This window comes from Heliangelus exortis, chromosome 3, assembly GCF_036169615.1.
Source record: "Heliangelus exortis chromosome 3, bHelExo1.hap1, whole genome shotgun sequence".
NCBI classification, from domain to species: Eukaryota; Metazoa; Chordata; class Aves; order Apodiformes; family Trochilidae; genus Heliangelus; species Heliangelus exortis.
Genome location: NC_092424.1, coordinates 108,499,000 through 108,519,803, shown reverse-complemented (window position 1 = coordinate 108,519,803; position 20,804 = coordinate 108,499,000). Strand labels below are relative to the sequence as shown.

Here is a 20,804-nt window from a genome sequence, read left to right as displayed (position 1 = left end):
GTGACTTTATCTTAAATATCTTAAATATATCTTAACCCCACAAGAGCAAAATATGATTCCTGAAGATGCACTGTGAATGTGTTTAACACTGGGTTGGCAATTAACCAAATGACAGATGCTCCCTATTAATCAGACAGAATGTGACCAGCCATGGTGAAACTTGCCCACCTTAACATAAAAGGGCTATTTTACTGATCTCCATGAAAGAATTTCTTCCCAAAGTTACTGGCAATGTTGAAAGTTAACTTTATGTCAGCTTTATCCTCAAGGCACAGCTCTGGAGGCAACTGAGAATACAAAACGCGGCTGAATCCCTGGAATGGGTTTCCTAAAGACTCCCTTGAGAATAAGAATGTACAAGGTGACCCTTAGCTTTCCCAAGGTGTTTTCATTCCCCCTTCAGGCTCAGCACTTCAAGAACACCATGACATGTTCAACAGTAAGAGAGGAAACGAAACCACACAAATGTTAAACTCACCTGCAAAACATTGAGCAGAGCAAAGAGGATGTGGAAGGCTCGATGGCTGTTTTTGATAATGGTGGCAAGGCCAAATCCCCAGGTGAGGCCTAACAGTGGTGTCAAGATGGCCACACTTTTGCCAATCTGAAACAAAGAGTTCTTCTCCTGCCTGTTTGTCCTGTCCCCAATAGTTGGCCTCAGTATTTTTATGATAACAACCGCGGTGATGAACAAATTCAAGGCGACGATGATCAGGGCAGGTAGGACGAAGGCCAAGAGAGCTTTGCTGTCCTTCCAGTTGAGCCAGCAGACATCCTTTCTGGTGTAACTGTTCTTTGGCAGTGTGACAGCAATGGTGATGACTGCAATGACAAAGGGGCAGCCATATCCCAGGAAGAATGCCACTGCTTTCTGAGCGGTCTTGCTTGTGTCATGCAAGATGAAGACCAGTCTGTAGAAAAGAATGAGGCCCAGGCTGAGCATCCAGAAAAAGACACACAGGTAGAACAAATGGATGAAGAAGGTGGCCACAAGGCAGATATCTCTGCTTATCTGTTGGTTTTGGTCACTGATGGAGGCAGTGACAATGAACCAGGTGTCAGCAATCAGGAGTGATGTCGCTATGTTGAGTATACAGACATGGCGCATGTAGGAGGTCGTGTTGTTTGTCACATATTTCCAGACTAAGGATTCGATTATAATGCAGGCCACCAAACTCAAGATTGAAATGCCCAGGCCGATGTAGGTAATAAAATCTTCAAAGATCAGCTGGGAGGATTTGTCAGGTGACATCAGAATGGAGAATGCTGTCAAGTGATTGCAGGAGCAAATGACATAATCATCCACCTCTGTGGGTGTGCAGCCACGAGTGTCCCAGCCCCCTTCAGTTTTTCTGAGTGTGAAGTTCCAAAAGACACACTGGGGTGTCTTTAGAAATAAATCTTTCTTTGCAAAGGTCATATTAATATAAAACTTCTGGCTTCTGTTACTGCTCACAGTTGTTGATATCAACAAGCCATTCACATACTCAGGCTCATTCTGAGGCAAAAGATGTCCAAGGTTTGAGTACATCACACTGATGATGGTTGAATTTTGGGTTAGAGTTTCAATTTCAGTTCTGTCAATGGACACATCAACTGTGAGGTTTTCTGTACTGCGGAAGTTCTTATTGTAATTTCTGGTGTTCTTTCCTGTGACAACTATACCTTGTAGCTGAAGGGTTTTTACAGAGACAGGAGGAATGACATTATTAACTGGTTGGAGGAGCAGGGAAAATTTTTCTACGGAATTCAGTATTGAGGAACTATTGACTGTCTGCTTTTCCAGGTCTTCCCAAGCTTTAGTTGTAGACTTAGACACAATAGAGTCCACTGTGGAGAGGAAATCCTGGAACAACAGAATAACAATGTTACTGAAATCCCATACAAATAATTCTGGTTTCTGATGGTAACCTCTGCGTAGGCCCAGAACTGCCTTTTGAAAAACCCCAGCAGTTCCTTATTTTGCTCAATCCACGTGAAACTTTCAATTGTTAACTCTCTGTCTGCTGTTTGCAAGTTAAGGTTTCCAAAGGTGGAGCTGTGTGGCTTTTTTTTAAAATGTATTTCTTAGTATTCTTTCTTCTCAAGCTTTCTTTCCCTTCTTTGTCAGCCTGGATGCTACCTATAATCTCTTGCTTTCTCTGATGTGGGGTTCTCCAGCTACAAAATACCAAATCTCTTTGCAGTTTTTCTGATCAGAAAAGCAATTTCTTTCCTCTGTACCTCACAAAGTTTCCAAGTATTTCTGAGATATGTTTTGCTATTCATTTGTTGTAACATTTAATTGATTTTTCTTACTTGCTTCTTATTCTTATATAAACCTTTATGCTATTTCTGCTCCTCTTCATAGAACCAGAGAATGGATTTGATCTTTAAAGATCATTTAGCCCAAGTCCCTGCCATGGGTAGGGATATCCAGCCTGGACTTGAACACTTCCAGTAATGGGGAATCCACAAATTCTCTGGACAACTTGTTCTAGTATTTTACCACTCTCATTATAAGAAAATTTCTTCCTTACATGCAATCTAAGTCTACCCTCTTGTACTTTAAAACCATTGTCCCTTGTCTTGTCACTACAGGTCCTGGTAAGAAAGTCTTTCTCATAATCCTATAAACCCTTTAAGTATTGAAAGTCTGCTCTAAGGTCTCCCTGGAGACTTCTCCAGGATGAGCAACCCCATCTCTCATAGCTTTTCCTCACAGGAGAGTTGTTCCAGCCCTCTCTACAGTTGTCTCTCTAAGATGAAAATGAACATTACTGCCTCACGTCCAATTTTTCATCCACCATTCATTTTCTTTTCCTCTAATTTAGAATGCTAGAGATATTTATGTGTTCCTAGAAGATTTCTAGATGCTAAGCATATAGCAGTATCTCTTTCATGCATGGATTCCTTGTCTTTATCATTTTGACTTTTTGTAAACTCTTCATCTTTGCTGTCATTTCATCTCCATCCCTTAACACTGTGAAATTTCTTCAGGGAGAATGTCATCCTCTGTGACAAAAGGGGCCAAAGTGCTTGTTAGCTATAAATATGACAAAACAAAAACTTACTGTAATTATGGCTGGCTCTGCATCTGCTGGGATGGAGGAGATCATATCCAGGATGCTAACAATTGCACCTATGTTTGCAGAAGAATTCTCTCCTGAGCTTAAGGCTCTTTGTGTCTGTTCCTTAAGCTCTGCAAGGTAGCTGGGTAGCTTTGCTCTTGACTCAGGACTGTAGACCAAGGACTGGAACAGAAGATAAGAGTTTGTCACATGTGTGCACTTTGTCTGGAGCTTGATCCTCCCTGACAATGGCCACCAAAATGGCTACACAATGGCTACCCCTATGCTAGCAAAATAAATAGAGCCAGGGTCATTCTAGACATGCATCTTCATCTCTTGGGCCTTCCAGAGGAGGGTTTCCTAACTGGTTATTGAGTGTAATCTCTTGCTTTTGCTGACTCACAGACTGCTCCTGGAAATTTCAGGGGAGAAAACAGTTGTCCTGGCCCCAAACCATATGAGGAAGCAATCTAGGAAGTTAAGAAAATACATAAATCTGTAGCAGCAGCTCAGCTTGGGACCTTTCTGGGTCCAGTTTACTGAAAATAAACGTAGTAAATATTTGACAAAAGAAAAAAATAATAGTTCTCATCTAACCTCACTGAGGGAAGGGTGACTCTGGATGGTGAGTAGAAGTGGAAAGCACCATGATAGGACACCCTGGCTGAAAACTGGGGTCCGAAACCTGTCTGTAAAGTGTAGTGGCTGTGGGACCCTGCAGAGCAGGGCTTGGGGCTGATGCTGGGCAGCTGGGCAGCTCTGGTCCAGAGCTGTCCCTGCTGCAGTGTTCTAAGTTCACTGTGTTGCATGCTTTGGGCTTGTGCTGACTGCTATTCATAGAGGCAATGCCTGAGCACAGTTCAGAGAACATCCCAGGCCAGCAACTGCTCCCATGGGATGCTACAAATAAGGTCCCCTCTCCTGGGAGAGGGAGCATCCATGTGGGTGGATGTTAGATATGCATGAGCCCTCTGAGCCAGGGAAGGAGGTTCAGTGAAAGAGGGTAGGTCCCATTCTTTAAATCTTTTAAAAGATAATTTTAAAGATCTATTTGATTTTTTAATGCTTCACATATTTTAGAATATGTTAAACAAAGAAACACCCAAGAAAAAATTTTGTTTGCTCTCTCCTACCCATCCCCAACATCTAGAAAACTCATAAATGTTACCTCAGCACTAGTCAGCAGGTTGTTTATTGGTACAGACAGACAGTCATTCCTTTTAACCATCCATGATTTGTTGGAGCAGGTGTAAATTATTTTGCCTCGGGTAAAACCTCCTTTGTTATTTGGCTGACAGCATGGCTTTATTAATGTGCTCCCTTCTATTCCAATACCAAGGTTACCAGAGCATGAAACTTCCTGACCTGTATTGAGAAAAAGGCATAGATGTAGAAAAATGAGAAACAGGGAGATAAATAATTTACCCCCATCAAACCTGTGACCTCCTGAAGTTCAGAGGTATTTAAATTAGTATTATAGCTTGCTTTCTTCGTTAATTTATGAGCTTCCATGGTATATATCTTGCACTCCCAACTTATTTTGATCTTGAAATTGAAAAAAAATTTGAATAAAGCCCCTTGGTTTTGAGTACTGAATCATATTGACAAATTAATACCCAAGGTTTTAGGATTTGTCTGTTAGGTTACAGGATTAAACAGGGGTGGAGTGGGATTATATTTAGCACTATATGAACAGTAATTCCCACAGAGCTTATTCTGCTAAGGGACTGAGTGCTGCTGCAATATTAATAGGAAATTCTTTAAGACCTGAATAGTGAGTCCCCAGCACCTTTTTGATGAAGAGAGAATCTTGCTAATTGCCTTTGATAAGGTTATTCATATCAGTGAGGACCTGATAAATAAATTGTCCCAGATACAGTGAATCAATACTACTGTGGAAAAAACCAACATTTCTGCATTATGAGGATATCAGACTTTTCTTTCCAATTTAGAATAAGAAGCTGAAACATCTGGTCAGAACTAAACATCAAAACTGAACTTAGCAATCTTGCATTCTATCCAGGATTTCCTGGAGAATTGGCTGGAATCTGGGTCTGCCTTCATTCTTCTGCTTAAAGTGGATATGCTGTCCCACAGGATGACCTCCTAAGCTAGGTGACATCTTTCTGAGACTTTTATTTTTTATCTTTTATCTTTGCTAAATTGTTGGTGGAAGCTGAGAGCTGCACAACCACACTTCAGCACAGGAGACAAAGCATGGTGGTGCAGGCTGCACCAGAAGGAGGTAGGGACAGAAAACTAAAATATAACTTCTTGGTAATACACTGGGGCCACTATCAAATACAGTGAAGACAAAGCATCTTGTCTATTAATTTTTTTTTTTAATTAAAGCAAAACTGATAATGTGCTCTATGTTTCAAAATTTCCCATCAAAAAAAAGGAGACAGAAATTCCTGCCTAGCTAAAACTGCTCCTGTTAAGTATCACCAGTGATAAACCTGTGACATCTGATTTAACAAGATTACTGGGATTTTCTGTTTAGCAGATTGAAATAGTAACATTTTCCTTACCAGGTTTCAGGATCAGTGTTATATTTTCACTCCTGACTTCCTGTTCAATGCTGTTCATAATCTTGCAATATGCTGTGAGGTTTTTCTCTTTGCTGCATTCTCTTCCTCTGTATTTGCACATGTAGCAAAGCAACTTTCCCTTATTCTTTTTCCCTGTATGGAGGGATTAGGATATGGTAACACAAATTTGGTGTCAATCAGCTAGCAGACAACAGAAAGCTTCTGCAAAACTTTCACTTTTGTGAGACCTAGAGAAAAAAAAACTTCCTTTGTGGGAAAACTTCCTTTCTGAATGCTGATTTCTGTTTCTTATTCCCGACTAAAAAAAATTAAAAGCAACTTTCTGGTAGTTGCTGAATGTTCAGTACCTTTTGAATTACTGCTGTAAATTACTGCAAATCCTCCCCACATGTTGTTTTAGTGTGTAGGAACCAATATTTGCTTTTGAATAACACTCTTCCTGCTTCTGCTTCTAGCACAGGTGTTTCATTTAAGCTAGGCCACCTTTTTGCTGTTTTTATATGGTTCTTTTGAGCTCAGGATCCAAACTATACCCCTCCTGCTTTTCAGTATTCCTGAGGGTCCCTATCTGCAAGATCTTGCCATTTTTCTTAGCAACCACAGGACTCCTCCATCTAAACCTGTTTTCTGAGATAGTTTAGGTGAGTCACCTTTGCTTTTTTTCAAATTAACTGTTTTGTAATCCACTTGAAAAGTTCTAGCATATAAAAACATGCCAGGAAAGCTGCAGAACTGCCCTGAATTAGAAGATACGGAAGCTTCGGATTTTGTGCTGTCAAAGATATGTTGCCTGTATCCTTGAAGAAAATAGAATAGTTCTTTGAATTGCATTCTTATTATGTCATTCTAACTTTTAATTAATTAACATCTTCTTAAGGAACATTATTTCTATATTCAGTTTAAAAAAAGTGGCAGAGAGGAAGGTAAAAGTGAATAGATGGAGTCTGGCAACTTCTAATCTGAACTATGATGTGGACACACTCCTCACTCCCTGGCATGACAAACCTAACTTTGAATTTACCTATTATGTGTCTATCAGTACAGCACTGACTTCAGTTGCTCTTCTACTAATCTCAGCCATGCTTCCCAGGATGGCAATCATCCTAAAACACTTTTATTTCCCTTTTCTTTTGACTCTCAGGAGTACTTATGGATTGTCGTAACAGCAGCAATTATGAACTGGTTACCCAGACTTAAATGAAAATGAAAAAAAAACCCAGGGTCTAGGTTGTGACACACAGTGCAACAGGTGATTCTGCAAGTTTATAGTTTCTTACCAGCTTCACAATCTATATCTTCAGCCACAAATTCAAAGCTGTAATTCCCCATGGTGTCAGCACTCACGCAACACTCAAGGGTTTGCTGTGCAGTGCATGGTATTGATGCTTCAATGGGATCTATCAGGATGTTCTGCTTCAGAGGCAAGGAAATAACCTCAATTGTCATATTGGCAGAGCTCTGCAGGTGCTGCTGGTAGAATGTACAGATGTAGGTGCCTGAAAGAAGTGACATAAAAACCTTGCTTGAGTCATCAGAAGTGCTCCTCAGCTTATGAAACCTAAGACTGAATAGGTACAGTGTTGTTGGCAGCATCATGTCTTGCTGTCCTCCAGCAGTTTAAAATATCTTTTTTTAATTATTATATTTTTTGTTTTGTTTTGTTTGGGTTGATGATTTTTTTCTGGTTGTTTTGTTTTGTTTCGCTGTTTTGGTTTGGGTTTTTTTTTTGTTTTGTTTTTTTTTTTCACAGTGCTTTGCAGGGTTAGGGATGCTGTAAATTATCTGGGACAGAGATTTCATTGCCTTTGTAGCCAACACAAACCAGCTTCACTCACCATTCCATTCCTTTGTGGCACTCTTCACTGTGAGCACAGACATGTCTGGAAATCTGCTATTTTTGATGCACGTTCCACAGTCTACTGGTTTTATGTTATTTCCAGACTGGATTTTCCAACTGATGCTGTCATAGTTGCTCACATCACTTACACAGGTTAGGTTGAACGAGTATCCCTCAGAAACAAATGAATTTGTGCTTGAAGAAATGGTTACTTGAGCTGAGACAACACAAGATAAATGCCATATTATTGAGAACCACATGTTACAATCATTTGCTTGCAAATGATATGTTCCAGAGATGTTTTAAGGTTTGTCCCATGCTACCTGACTCTTACCTGCCCTGAAATACCTCACTCTGATGTGCTGGCTGCGCTTGGCACCGTGTCCAGTGTGCAGCTCACACGTGTAGGTTGTCACTGTACCTGCCTTATCAGGAGGGCAGAGTGATTCTTTGATGATGAGTTTGTATTCAGTGCAGTTTTCAGTGAAGCTGGGGATTCCTAGGGAGGAAGAAACATTCCTTGAGGGGCTACGGTTGTCAAAAGAATACCTGGGCTATGGGAATCTCTCTAGCTATGGAAAAATTCGTGGGTTTGTGTGTAGCCTTGGACAGCACAGCACTTTAACTCAATATTGCTGGGTCATTCAGTTCTTTTACTCTGGCAACACTCCCAGTGGAGATGGCTCTCAGCACAGGGTACCTGCTGTCAAAACTACTCTAACTGAGAGCAATAACACTGCTTGGATACCTCAGGATAAGCTGGAAGAACATTCTGATTTAGCCCAACTTCGTTATCTGTGATATTTAGGATGAGTAAGATAAGTAAAACAGGAGTAAACACTGCAGATTTTAATATCATCTTATATTGAAATAAACATTTGGGGGTTCTTGAAAGTCATTCAGCTTTAAATCTGGATTGTACTGTCTTAGCTACATGAGGAAGCCCCCACTAAAGTTGTCCCGTGATGCAGCTGGAAGTGCATCTGGCATGAAGGCAAAGGTCCAGGGGGAAGCCTGGCCACAAGGAATCTAGGGCAAAACAGCTCATTGGGACAGGGTCTCCCCTCTGTGGAAGTGACACATGAGTTGTGAAGGTTTTTATCTCATTTTGTTACCCTGCTTTCTGCTCAATTTCTTTTGTAACAAAAGGTTGACAATAAACAGTTAATCCATACCCATAAAGTGATAGGAGGACAACAAGCAGTTTATGACTAGAGTTCATAGGCACTTAGGAAAATTTCTATTGATGATATTTTGCAACACATTAATTTCACACCTTGTTGACTGTTCCTATTATTGGTAAAGCCTTGTGGGATGCCACTGACTCAGCTGGCATGGGATGTATCAGAGTAGTATGGAACAGTGGAGAGGGAAACTCTGTCCTCAGTATTTAGCTCTGTGCAGATGTTTCAAAGCATAGCACCTGACTCTCTTGGGTACCAAACCTCATCATGTTGGCACAGAGGAGGTTTTAATCCCCCAGGGGTGATTCTGAAGACAGTAGCAGAGATTGATGCTTGGTCTCAAAGCCAGACAATACCAAAATAAAAAAAAAGTCCTTTTTTTGAAAAAGTCAGCACGGTGCCAGTCCAGAGAGCTGTTTCCATCCAGGATGTCACAGTTTTAAGCATCAGTGTCTGCACAGTGTGTGGAGATGCCCAGAATCCCACTGGCACCTTCAGAACATGTACAAAGCCTGTACCATGCTGTCCATCCATGGTCCTTCCCCCACACACCCACCTTTAGATCATACCCTGTCCCCATCCTAGACTTTGGTCTTTGGGGCAGCCAATTAGGAGGAGATCTTTGAAGAATGAACAAACCCAGCAGGGGAAAGATCCTTTTTTGTGAATCTTACCTGCAATATTGATTGCTCCATTTACTTTCCAGTCTCCAGTAAGTGATGGGAGCTGCTTGTCAATGCAACAGGACAGGAGAGGACTGTTTGTCTGCATTTCAGGACTGTTGCAGGTGACATCGAGGTCATTAAAATTTGAAGTAATGTAGAGCAGAGAGACTGCTATTGTTTTTGTGGCCTTGTACAGCAACGTGTACAACTGATTGCTGTTTGTGAAAGTGCACGTGTAGGAACCTGTAAAGCAGAGGCAATATCTTAACACTGAAAACAGATTTTGATGTTACTGTCTCTGCATTTCGAGTTAGGAACTGGGAGTTATTTCCACACCTGTTTTCACACCTCCCTGCTCTGCAGTGGCTCTGCTGTTTGCTAATCAAACAAAACCCTCAGGTTAATCAAGCCTCAAATCATCTGAGGTGTGCTTCCTGTAGCCTTCTGGTGCCAAAGGTATCCAGATCACTCAGCTTCAGTGCTCATGGGTACTTGTGCTCTGGGGTACCAGTGCTCTGGGGCTGCAAACCTTAAAATCTGTTTGAGTTGGTGTTTTTGGGATCTGTGCATTGCCTATAAGTCACATGACTGATGGATGGAGCCAGGATTCATTTTGAAACTGGCAGAGTTCCAAACTTCCTTCCTACATTAGGTACATGGGTTCCTCTTTCCCATCAGACTAGCCAAGTGAGTAGGACATAGGAGTGGAGACACCAGGGCTCAGAGTGTCCTTAATCCAAAGAAGTTTGGATCCCCAACTCATGCCTTGCATCTGTGTGAGCAAATACCTGCTCACAGGATACCCTTTTTGAAGCTGAATGTAAAATTCATGGTTTGAAGAGAAGAGCTGAGTAGGGACTTGAGCCAAAGCTTTGATATTACATAATTATTCCCCTGATAAATCCTCACAGCCAAATGCCACCAATTTACCTGTGCCTGATTTTCCAAAAGCCCTAAATGAACATGTGAAAACTGTAACTCTGAGCTCTGATTAGTTTTTAGGTTTTAGTTGTCAAATGGACAAGGGCCACCTAGGTCAAGTTGAACCACAGCATCAAGTTATCACACCAAAATGTTGGGAAGGCCTCACAGCCATGTTACTGAAAACACCCAGGACTGCATAGACACTTGAGTCAGTTCACATCTTACCAGCAATGCCAGTCATTACCATGTAATTCCTTAAGGGAAAAAAAAAACAAACCAAAATAATACAAAAAATACCCCACTGAAAAAAAATGAGGAATGGTGATTTTTCACATTTACTCTGAGAAAATGCAGTCACTGCATTCCTCTTTTCTTTTCATAGATTGAGCCACACCAGAGATATACATCTGCTCTTTTAATGATATAAAATCATACCAGAATCCTCTATTGTGCTGTTGATGATTTTAAGAATTGCTCTCGAGGTTCTCCTTGAAACTTTTTTCTCCACTGAATATCTCAAGCTGGTTGAGATGATCTGATCAAAGTGGTACCAGGTCACATTCTCAGATGTTGAATTTATCTCACAAATGAGTATTACAGTATCCCCTTCAAAAATCTCCACAGGAGTCACAATGAAGTTTGTCTGATCTGGGAAGACAAAGAATAACATTCTGCATTATTGTCATTTCAGCTCACACCTAGGTGGTGTCTATCATCTCATGGGAATCCTGGGTGCTTCTCAACAAATCAGAGACTCATGGAATGCTGAGGGTTGGAAGGAACCTCTAGAGATCATCTAGTCCAACCCCCCTGCAGAAGGATGATCACCTAGGACAGTCCACATGGGGGTACATCCAGGAGGGATTTGAAAGTCTCCAGAGAAGGAGAACATGCACTCAGCATCAGCTGCAGGGCTCCCCCCTCTAATACAAGCTATGCAATTTTCCCACAACATACTCTTCCCTTATCTTTGTCATCTAAAGACTCCAAAAAGTTTCATGCAGAGAGAAATATTATCACCACCACTACTTTCAACGTAGATAAACTGGGAGGAGAAGCAACCAGGTTAAATTAATCCTTTGAGTCAGTCCAGTGCACTGAGAGTACAGCACCTCTGGAGCTCTTGGTCAGACAACAGAATTGTAACACACTGTCCAGCAGCAGCAGCACAGAAAACATGCTGAGGAAGCCAGAAGAAACCTGTTCTCATGTAAACTGGAAGAGGTTTCTGGTTTGTTTGAAGAATTGGGAAGCAGTGGCCACCTGGTTTGCTAAGATCTGCCTTAGGGGTGAACTTAAGGGTATGCAGTCTCTGCCATGGAGAGGCTGCACCAGCAGAATATCTGGAGATATTCAGGTTACATTTGTGGTCATCTCATCAAAGTCCTAAGCTTTTGTGGAGCAGGACAAAAAGAAGCAGCCAAAGAAAAAAAAAAAGGGCATTTGAATATCCAGTTACAAATAAGCAAGAGTATAAGGCAGGTGCGTGGTTGAGGGTAGAAATACTGAAGGAAAATACTGAGAGAGCTTCACACTCACCAGTTATTTCTGTTGTGAAGGTAGATTTGTTCAGCCTGTACGAGTCATTTACAAATTGTGGTACAAGCTTGTTGGATTCTGCTATCTGGTCAAAGCTTGCTGCTCCTGCTTTTACTTGGTAGTTCACAAAAACACTTCCAGGCCTAGACACAAGAATGAGAGAAGTACCAGAATAAAATATTTCTTCACAAAATAAGAACCACTTTATGTGTATCTCCTTTGCCTGCTCTCTATTTCTAGTAAAATTCCCTTAGAAAACCTAAAACACAGCTTCATTTAAATATCTGTGGGCTTAAATAATATCTCTTTTATCCAGCTCCAATGTTACATCCTGAATCAATGTACTAATTTGTCTTCCTGACGACCTAGGAAGCGATGTTATGTTTACTCACATCCTTTTCCCATTTTGGGTGGAATTCAGTCTTTCCCACAAAAGGCTTTGATCCAGATGGAGAATGATTTTGTTTCATGGGCTTTTGCACAGCAGTGAATTTTACCTGAGATCCTCTTTGCACACTAATAGCTGGGTTTTCCTTTGCAGCCACTATTGTTCAGTGTGTTCAGACTGGGTGTGGGTGAATGAGGAACTAAAAAAGTTGTGTCTTCTAGTAAAAAAAGGGAATTGTTTACTTACCTGAAACCAGTTACTGTTGCTGATACGAAGCCTGGTAAACACCTGTAGCTATCATTGAACTGTAAATAAAGGTATATTACATGACATAAGTCCTCTGTATGTTACTATAGTGTGTTTCAAATTAGAAACTCCCTGTTCAACACAGATGGGTGTAAGGGCATGTCACATCTCTGATAGAACAGGTCTGGTGCTCTCCCCACTCTCAGTGGGATAAATCTGTGTGGGTGGCTTAAGGCTGTGCATATTCATATGGATTTCAGCTGGGACAAATAATGTGATATTTTTCATGCTAATGATGCAAAAGATTCCTAAATACTTTCCTGTCAACAGGCATATCACAGTGACCAAATACTGTCATTGACTTTCCACAGGGGTCTCTTTTTGGCCCACTTTGTAGCTATCACTGCCACGTACTTCTCAGCTCCCCACAGAGGCAGGGACTATGCACCCTATTTCCGAGATGCTTAAATGGTAAATCCCATATTTCTTAAAGGGCTTTCTACTTTCAAAGGTGGAAAACTGAAGTCATTACCGCTTTTTCAAGGTCAGCTTTGTATTGTCTGTGTAATTCAGAAGAAGAATTGCTGAGATCATCAGAAAAGTCTGTGTCGAGTCTGACTGACATATTCAATACAACGGGGTCTCCCATTCCACAGGAGTCTGTAAAGAAAAACATTAAAATAAATGTAAAAACAATCCAAAGCCATGTTTACAAAGTGATGTCTTTTCTTCTAACTTAATCATGGCTTGGGTTGGAAGGGACCTTTAAAGATCATCCAGTCCAGTGCCCCTGTCATGTGCAGGAACTCCCACTGTGACCTGGAGTCATTGCAATGATGGGGCATCCACAACTCCTCAGGTCAACCTGTTAAAATGTCTCACCACCCTTATAATAAAAAAATTCTTTCTCATGTCCCACCTAAATCTACCCTCTTAAAACTATTGGCCCTTGTTCTGTCACTACAGGCTCTGGGTAAAAAAGGTCTTTCTCCATCTTTTTTATAAGCACCCTTTAATTACTGAAAGGCCACAATAAAGTCCTTCTGGAACCTTCTCTTCTTCAGGATGAACAACCCCATCTGTCTCAATCTGTCTCCATAGCAGAGGTGCTTCAAGCTCTCTGATCATCTTCATGGCTCTCCTCTGGACTCTCTCCAACTCATCTGTGTTCTTCTTTTGTTGGGGACTCCAGAACCAGACATAGAACTGCACATGGGGTCTCACAAGAGTGGAGTAGAGGGAGAGAATGACCTCACTTGACCTCTTGCCCATGCATCTTTTGATACAGCCAGGATATGGATGGTTTTCTGGGCTGTAAGGATACATTCCAGCTCATGTTCAGTTTTTCACCCACTAGGAGCCCAAAGTCCTTCTTGGAAGCACTGCTCTCAATCCTTTCACCCCACCCCCAGTTTGTATTGATATTGGGAGTTGCCCTAACACAGGGCAAGGACCTTGCACTTGGCCTTGTTGAGCTTTCTGAGGTTTGCCTGGATTCTGTCCTCAAGTAGTCAAGGCCCATCTGAATGATATCCCTTCCCTCTAGTGAATCAAATGCCTCCCTCATCTTGGTGTCATCTGTAAACTTGCTGAGGGTGCACTCAATCCCAGTGTTTATGTCACTGATGAAGATAACAAACAGCACAGATCCTTGTGGGCATCACTTGTTACTGGCTTCTACTTGAATATTGAGCCACTGGCTATAACCCCTTGGATGTCCCCGTCCAATCAGTTCTTTATCCTTCTATCAATCCCTCTGTCAAACTCAGATTTCTACAATTTAGTTGAGGGGCCTTTCAGAAGTCTAGAAAGATGACATCTGTAGTTCTTCCCTTGTGCACTGATGAAGTCACTTCAGCCCATAAGACCACTAGATAAGTCAGGCACAATTTGCCCTTGCTGAAACCATCCTAATCCTAAATCAAAATCATACAACTTGGTAATATTTATCTGTAGAATAGGAAATCTGGGATTCTCCTAATTCTCCATGTTTAATTTATATGCCTGGCATCTGCTAGATATCTAGGCTCCCTCTCCAGTTGGTGCCAAGCTGTAGACACCTTCCAAAGGTGATTCATTCAGAAGGTGATAGCTTGCTTAAAATGGTTGAATTGCTACATTGATCCAGTTGTAGAGAGTTTGGGTGAACAACTTGGATCAGATAGTTTTGCATAGTGAAAGTTTCACAGGATGAATCTCTACTTATGTTTTGCTGAAACTAATGGGAAAAATCTCAAATGACTTTGGGAGGGCAGTATTCTTGGTGAAGGCCCATCAATAGGAACTAAATAATATAAAATGTTTAGAGAGATGTCAGAATTTTCTAATCTGGATCTATTTAAGTACATGTTGATACCATTAAGTAGAGGAACATCATACCCAGAGCTCTGGGTCTCTAACATCTGTGGGATTTTCATGTAGAAGAGGTTCTGCAATGTAGCAGTACTGATGTGCTGCTACCCTGTGGTTAAAGCATTGCCTCTAAACAGAACTGATTAGGATGGGCATGCTGATAGCACTGGACTGCTTCCAGCTCTGGGGTGTCTTTGCATGCTGCTCCATCACCAAGCAGAGGCAGAGCCTTGTGGGGTTTTGTCTTGGATTGCAGAGACAACAGGGAGTGCTCCAACCCAGTGCTGCCAGGTCTCTGTGTCTACTCATCAGTCAGGCTCTGAGGGCACCTTGTCATGAAAGTCATGAAATAAAAAGAAACAAAAGATACATGCTTCACTGTTTTGTTCCTACTCTTCTCTTGAGCACTATGGCACACTGTGGCCCCATTTGTAAGTTCCTCTGATGAAAATCTGATAAGATGAAAATTTCTTTGCTTAGTAGAGGCTGAAAGACCCAGAGAGGGATATGGGTGATCCCAGGAGCTGGGGCTCCCATACAGCAATAAGTATGTCCAAATTCTTGAGTCAAGGTGGACCCACATCACAAAGAGAAGACTTCTAGACCATCTCTACAGACTTTCCACATTCACAGGCAATGCAGTCACCAGCTCTGTCCTGGTGTGATGCTTTATCACATCTCTAAAGCTATTCCATCCTCCAACCAGCTAAGGAGTGGTACAATGATGAGTTCAGCACTGTTTCTCCTTACCTTCAGTCCGAGGCTCACAGTAAGGCCCAGAGAAAGGCATTTCCTTCACGTAGCCACAGGAGAGGGCAGGTGCTGGGCTGGCAGGAGGGCAGGCTTTCAAGTCACTACAGCCCTGACTTGGCCAGGCATATCCATCCTCACAGGAACAGCAGCTAGACAGACAGACTAGAGCCAGACAGACAGAGAAATGCAATGAGAAAGGGGCACAACGTGCTGCATGGTAAACATGGACCCTGCTGTCTCTATGCCAGTGATCTGGGTGATCTTGTGAGCATCACATACTGATCACAAATGTCTAAGCAGAAACAGGAATCTCACTGGCAGAGGGTAAGTCTGATCATTTACTCTGTTAGGCAATTGAATGGAGATGTGAAGCCTGATCTGAAAAATTCACCTGGCACAATGGCCAGGGTCCTCTGATAGTTTTCAGGTCAGATATTTCTGTATTGCCTGGGTTGGAAGCAAGTGTACAGGATTTCAAAGGCTGTAAGAGCACGTGATGGTCACTCAAAGTGAGGTGGCTTGTGCTGTGTGATCCTGATAGACACTGCATGAGAGATGGGGATATAATTACAAAGTGCTTTAAGACATACATTGACTCTAATAACTGTTAAAAGAAACCCCAAGAAAACACTTCACTGTAATTTTTTTCTCCTCTTAATGTGCCATTGGCAAAGTAAGATACTGACAAAGTGTTTTTCACACATTGCATGCGACCCTGAAGGCCTTTAAAAGATCTGTTTGGGTGTTGGTTTGAGAACTGGTGAAGCCTTCCTTTCACTGCTTTATGAGACAGTGATAAGAAAGTACCAAATATCCTCCTCTGCTGTTCTAAATGCTGCTTGTACATCCCTTTCTCTATTAGCTACTCGGTGGGATGTTACACAACCACAACTCACGCAATAAAATCTGCCTGATACCATGCTCTGTAAGGATATGTTTAACAAGTAATGTCAGGAAAAATACTGCATCTCATGCAGGCTGTCCCTGTCAGGGTCAGAGTACAGCCTCTCATGGTGATTTATGTTCCAAATGTAAGTGGAGGGAAGTAAACAGTCTGATAACTGCTGTCACAGCTTCCTGAAACTTGAAAGTAACTCAGACTGCTTGTTAGTCAAACCAGAGCAAAATCCTTTGGCTCAGGCTTCCTCTGGCTTTGTCCCTTCCTTAGGAAAAGAAAAGCATTCAGGGCTATTCCTGATGCCAACATTATGTAAAGAGGAGTGGTGGGATGCAGATAACAAAAGATGCTGTTGTTTACTAGAGCTTCAGCCTTGTTGGGTCTTTCAGTAGGTAGCAGAAAAGGTTCAGGTTTTGAGGATTTCTAGGAATGATGGAGGGTAAAACTGAGAGAGATCAAACACTGGCAAAAAAGCACTTCACCCAGGATATAAAATTAACTAAATCACTCACCTGTTGTGACGTTGATGTTTGAAATTGTCATTTCAGCATTTGAAATATTTGTTGAAATTGGAAGATGAAGTTTTTTGAAATACTCTCTGATCAGCTCCAGAAAAGATGAATCCATAAGGCTCATTTCAATGTCAATAGTGTACTCCAGAGGGGGAAGGTCAAAAATAAGCACTGAAAGAGAAAGAGCATGAGACTGCAAAGCTGTGTGTGAGGGTCAATCACAAACTGATGGTTTGGGCTCTTTGTTGCTTTTTAATGGTATCTTAGTGTAATATTCTGCTTAGGAAATCTTGCTTCCTACTCAGCAGATATTCTGCACATTTTTTATCTGCTGCTTGTCTGAAAAAAGTCAGATTTCTTTGGTCTCAGAGCAATAGCAAGCTGATAAAAATGGCATATTATATACAGAGAAAAGCTGTCTTATTCCTTCTCTCCTTTGACTCAACAAGTGGATGGAGTTGCCCACCATAGACTGAAGCCACATAAGACCACCTTGTGACCCCTGTCCTATTAAGACTTTTAGGGTTTATTTTTCCACACCATACATGTCAACTTTCATAGAACTTCCTCATGTATGTCATCCCTATGGATTACATCCAGAGACACCTGGACAAACTTGAGAAGTGGGCCCATATAAAACTTATGAGGTTCCAAAAGGCCAAGTGCAAAGTCCTGCACCTGAGTCAGGGCAATCTCCAGTATCTCCCAGTCCGGGGGACAAAGGAATGGAGTGCAGCCCTGCTGAGAAGGACTTGGGGTGTTGGTGTATGAAAAGCTGGACACGAGCTGGCAATGTGCACTTGCAAATCAGAAAGCCAAGAGGGTCCTGGCTTGCATTTAAAGAAGAGTAGCCAGCAGGTCAATGATTGTCCCTCTCAGCTCTTGAGAGACCCCACCTGCTTCCCTGGAAAAGGCTGAACACCTTGCCAGTGGGAAATAATTAATTAACTCATTATTTTGCTTTACCAACTAAAATCTCTCTTTATCTCAATTCAAAATTATTCTCATTTTCATCCTTCTGATTCCATCCCCTATCCCACCAGAGGAGAGAGAGAGGTGTTTATATGACAGCTGTAGTTAAACCACAACACTTGCTCCCCTGTGATGATCCCAGTTTGGTACCTCAAGGGATGCTCTCCCCAACAGTGATTTCACCCTTGGCTCACTAGAACCCTGTTCTGTTACACAGTTGTGTACATACTGTTTCTCTTTTGCCTTTGGATCTCTGGCTGGAAGTTTTCCTCTTCTAGTGAAGTTTCAATCTGTGGGGAAAAAATGACAGTGAAATTTTGAGGAAAAAAAAAAAAGAAAAAAACCCCAAAGCCAAACCAAAAACAAAGTGAAGCTTTAGCTGCTGTTGTTGGCATGAAAGAATTAGTGAAGAAAACACTGGCATAGATATTTTTTTTTCTTTCCACCAGTCTTTGCCCCTCCCTACCTGCTTTTTCCCCTTTAAACAGGTTATTTATATCTTCCAAGCAGGGAAATATTAAACACCAGCCAAGGGATGTACTGGGTTTGCAGGTGTGCCTTTGCATATCTCTGCAAGGCAATTGTCTCAGCAGAAATCCTGTCTGAGCTGCAAAATGGCTGTGGGGCTGATCCAGAATTCTGTCCTGGGCCAGCAAACTGCTGAGGAGACCTGGCCACTCAGTCTTTGAATCTGGAGAATGGGCTCACATCACCCTTTGCTTTCCTCTTTGCTGTGAGCTTCCAGCTCTGCAGGGGCAAAGTCAGCCTGAACAGGAATAGAAAGGGGATTGAAATGCCTTGGGTCCAGCTCAGGTATTTTGTTGGCTATTGGTAGCACACAGTTGACCAGGCCAGTTGTGGCACAATTTCAGTATGACTGGGGTCACACAAGGTAAAGCCAAGTGAGATGCAGATCATAATTTATTTTTTTTTTTTAAATCATGCCCTAAAAATACATTGGCACCACAGTTAGCAAGAAAGGATAAAGAACAAGCAGAGACGCAGGCAGGAAATTTGCAGCTTTGCCAGTTGCTTGAGTCCCACTGAAATCTTTATTTACAGAAAGAGTGAATAGCTTGGCAGCTCTTAAGTCATCTCTTTACATAAAGGAACCATCTGGTGCATGATTAGAGCTGGGCTCTGTGGCACAGCTGTGCTGGCAATGAAGATCCCAAGGTGTGTTGGCAGTTTTGCACTGCTAGGGATGCTACCTGTTATCTCTGACGTTAGCTGAGTTAGAGAAAACCCACTGCAATCCACTTCTGCCCCCAGGTTTGGCCTCAGTGGCTTTCTTTTTAAATTCTCCTCCCACACAACTACAGGGTCTGGCTGTGTTGTCAAATACTACACGTATTTCACACCATTAACAGATGACTCCTTTGCAGGCTGAGGCACAGATCAGTGATGCTAAAAATGAAAGTGTTACTCTTTTCATGAAAATGTCTCAGTGCTGAGCTGGGGATAGTTCAAAATAAACAGAGAAAAAAAAAAAAATTCATCACTAGTAAACACCTGATGAAGGGTAGATGGGGCTTCTGAAACCAGCTTTAACTCAGTTCATCAAGGCAGAGGGTGTTGGTAGAAACAGGAATTTCCACCTTCCTCTTCTAGACTTTTTTCAGCCTGCACTAAAAAGCACATGGTAGTGATAGGACAGTGGGTAATGGTTTTAAGCTGGAAGAGGGTAGATTTAGATTAGATATTAGGAAGAAATTTGTTAGTGTGAGGGTGGTGAGACACTGGCACAGGTTGCCCAGAGAGGTTGTGGATGCCTCTTATCTGGAAGTGTTCAAGAGCAGGTTGGATGGGGCTTGGAGAAACCTGGTCTAGTGAGAGGTGTCCCTGCCCATGGAGAAAGGTTGAACTAGATCGCCTTTAAGGTCTCTTCCAACCAAAACCATCTTATGGATTTATGATTCTGGTCAGTCCATCAGAACTAAGGTCCCTGTGCTGGTTGGGTCTGAAGATATATGCTAGAATCTGTTTTGTCTTGATAAGGTTCCTAATACAAATCACAAAAGACGTATTTTCTTGTCTAATAATAACAGTAATAGACCAAGTGCTTGTAGATTTGTAGACTAGTTTTCTTTTCCAGAATATCTTAACTTCCATTTGGTCAGTCCTTTTGTTTCTCTGGTCCTTTGTTGTTATTTCTACTTAGGGACTATTTGTGCAGACACTGCCTGTTACAAAACCTACATAGAGGATGATGGACAAAACAGACTTCCGTAGCTCACGCTATTGATGTAGCAAAAGAGCTATGTGAGAATTAATTAAAAAGTGGGGAACAGGTAAAGCCTGAGTCCAAGTCATTCAGGAGTGGCATTTTGGTCATGTGTTCCCGTGTCCTCCTGTTGTAGAATCATAGAATTGTCAATACCTTTAAGATCATCAAGTCCACTGCTAACCCAGCACTGCCAAAGCCACCTCTGAACCATGCTGTCAGCACCACATCTACACAGCTTTTAAATCCCTGCAGTGATGGGGACTCCACCACTTCCCTGGGCCACCTGTTCCAGGGCATGACAACCCTTTCAGTAAAGAAATTTTTTCCTAACATCCAATCTAAACCTCCCCTGGCACACCTTGAGGCCATTTCCTCTTGTTCTTTCACATGTTATTGGGGGCAGAGACTGACAGTGCTGAGACTCCTGATTGAGTTTTCACTGAATCACAGAACTACCCAGGTTTGAAAAGACCTTCAAGATCATCAAATTCAACCATTAACCTAACGCTGACAAGACCTTAACTAAGCCATACCCCTAAGCACTATGTCTATAAGAATCTTAAATGCCTCCAGGGATGCTGACTCCACCACTGCCCTGGGCAGCCTGTTCCAGTGTCAATGGGAACAGTGTTTTGTCAGTGTTTTGTTGACCTTGGTTTCTTTCTCCCCAGGATGGGTGAATCCCATCCAGAAACAGTGCTCACA

General features: G+C 42.0%; 1 protein-coding gene across 9 annotated transcripts in view; it reads right to left on the bottom strand.

The window, feature by feature from the left end:
* ADGRF5 (adhesion G protein-coupled receptor F5) overlaps window positions 1–20,804 on the bottom strand; it is a 50,069-nt gene that overhangs the window by 7,539 nt on the left and 21,726 nt on the right. For all 9 annotated transcript variants that reach the window (XM_071742098.1, XM_071742092.1, XM_071742091.1 and 6 more), the window contains 15 exons: window positions 18,102–18,162; window positions 16,901–17,071; window positions 15,488–15,652; window positions 12,918–13,045; window positions 12,386–12,444; window positions 11,752–11,894; window positions 10,648–10,860; window positions 9,298–9,531; window positions 7,774–7,938; window positions 7,438–7,656; window positions 6,880–7,098; window positions 5,582–5,734; window positions 4,219–4,415; window positions 3,054–3,233; window positions 479–1,846 (listed from right to left, as the gene is read on the bottom strand). In XM_071742098.1, the coding sequence (XP_071598199.1) occupies window positions 479–1,846; window positions 3,054–3,233; window positions 4,219–4,415; window positions 5,582–5,734; window positions 6,880–7,098; window positions 7,438–7,656; window positions 7,774–7,938; window positions 9,298–9,531; window positions 10,648–10,860; window positions 11,752–11,894; window positions 12,386–12,444; window positions 12,918–13,045; window positions 15,488–15,652; window positions 16,901–17,071; window position 18,102 (3,615 nt within the window). In that variant the 5' untranslated portion in view covers window positions 18,103–18,162. The remainder of the gene's footprint in view (window positions 1–478; window positions 1,847–3,053; window positions 3,234–4,218; window positions 4,416–5,581; window positions 5,735–6,879; window positions 7,099–7,437; window positions 7,657–7,773; window positions 7,939–9,297; window positions 9,532–10,647; window positions 10,861–11,751; window positions 11,895–12,385; window positions 12,445–12,917; window positions 13,046–15,487; window positions 15,653–16,900; window positions 17,072–18,101; window positions 18,163–20,804) is intronic.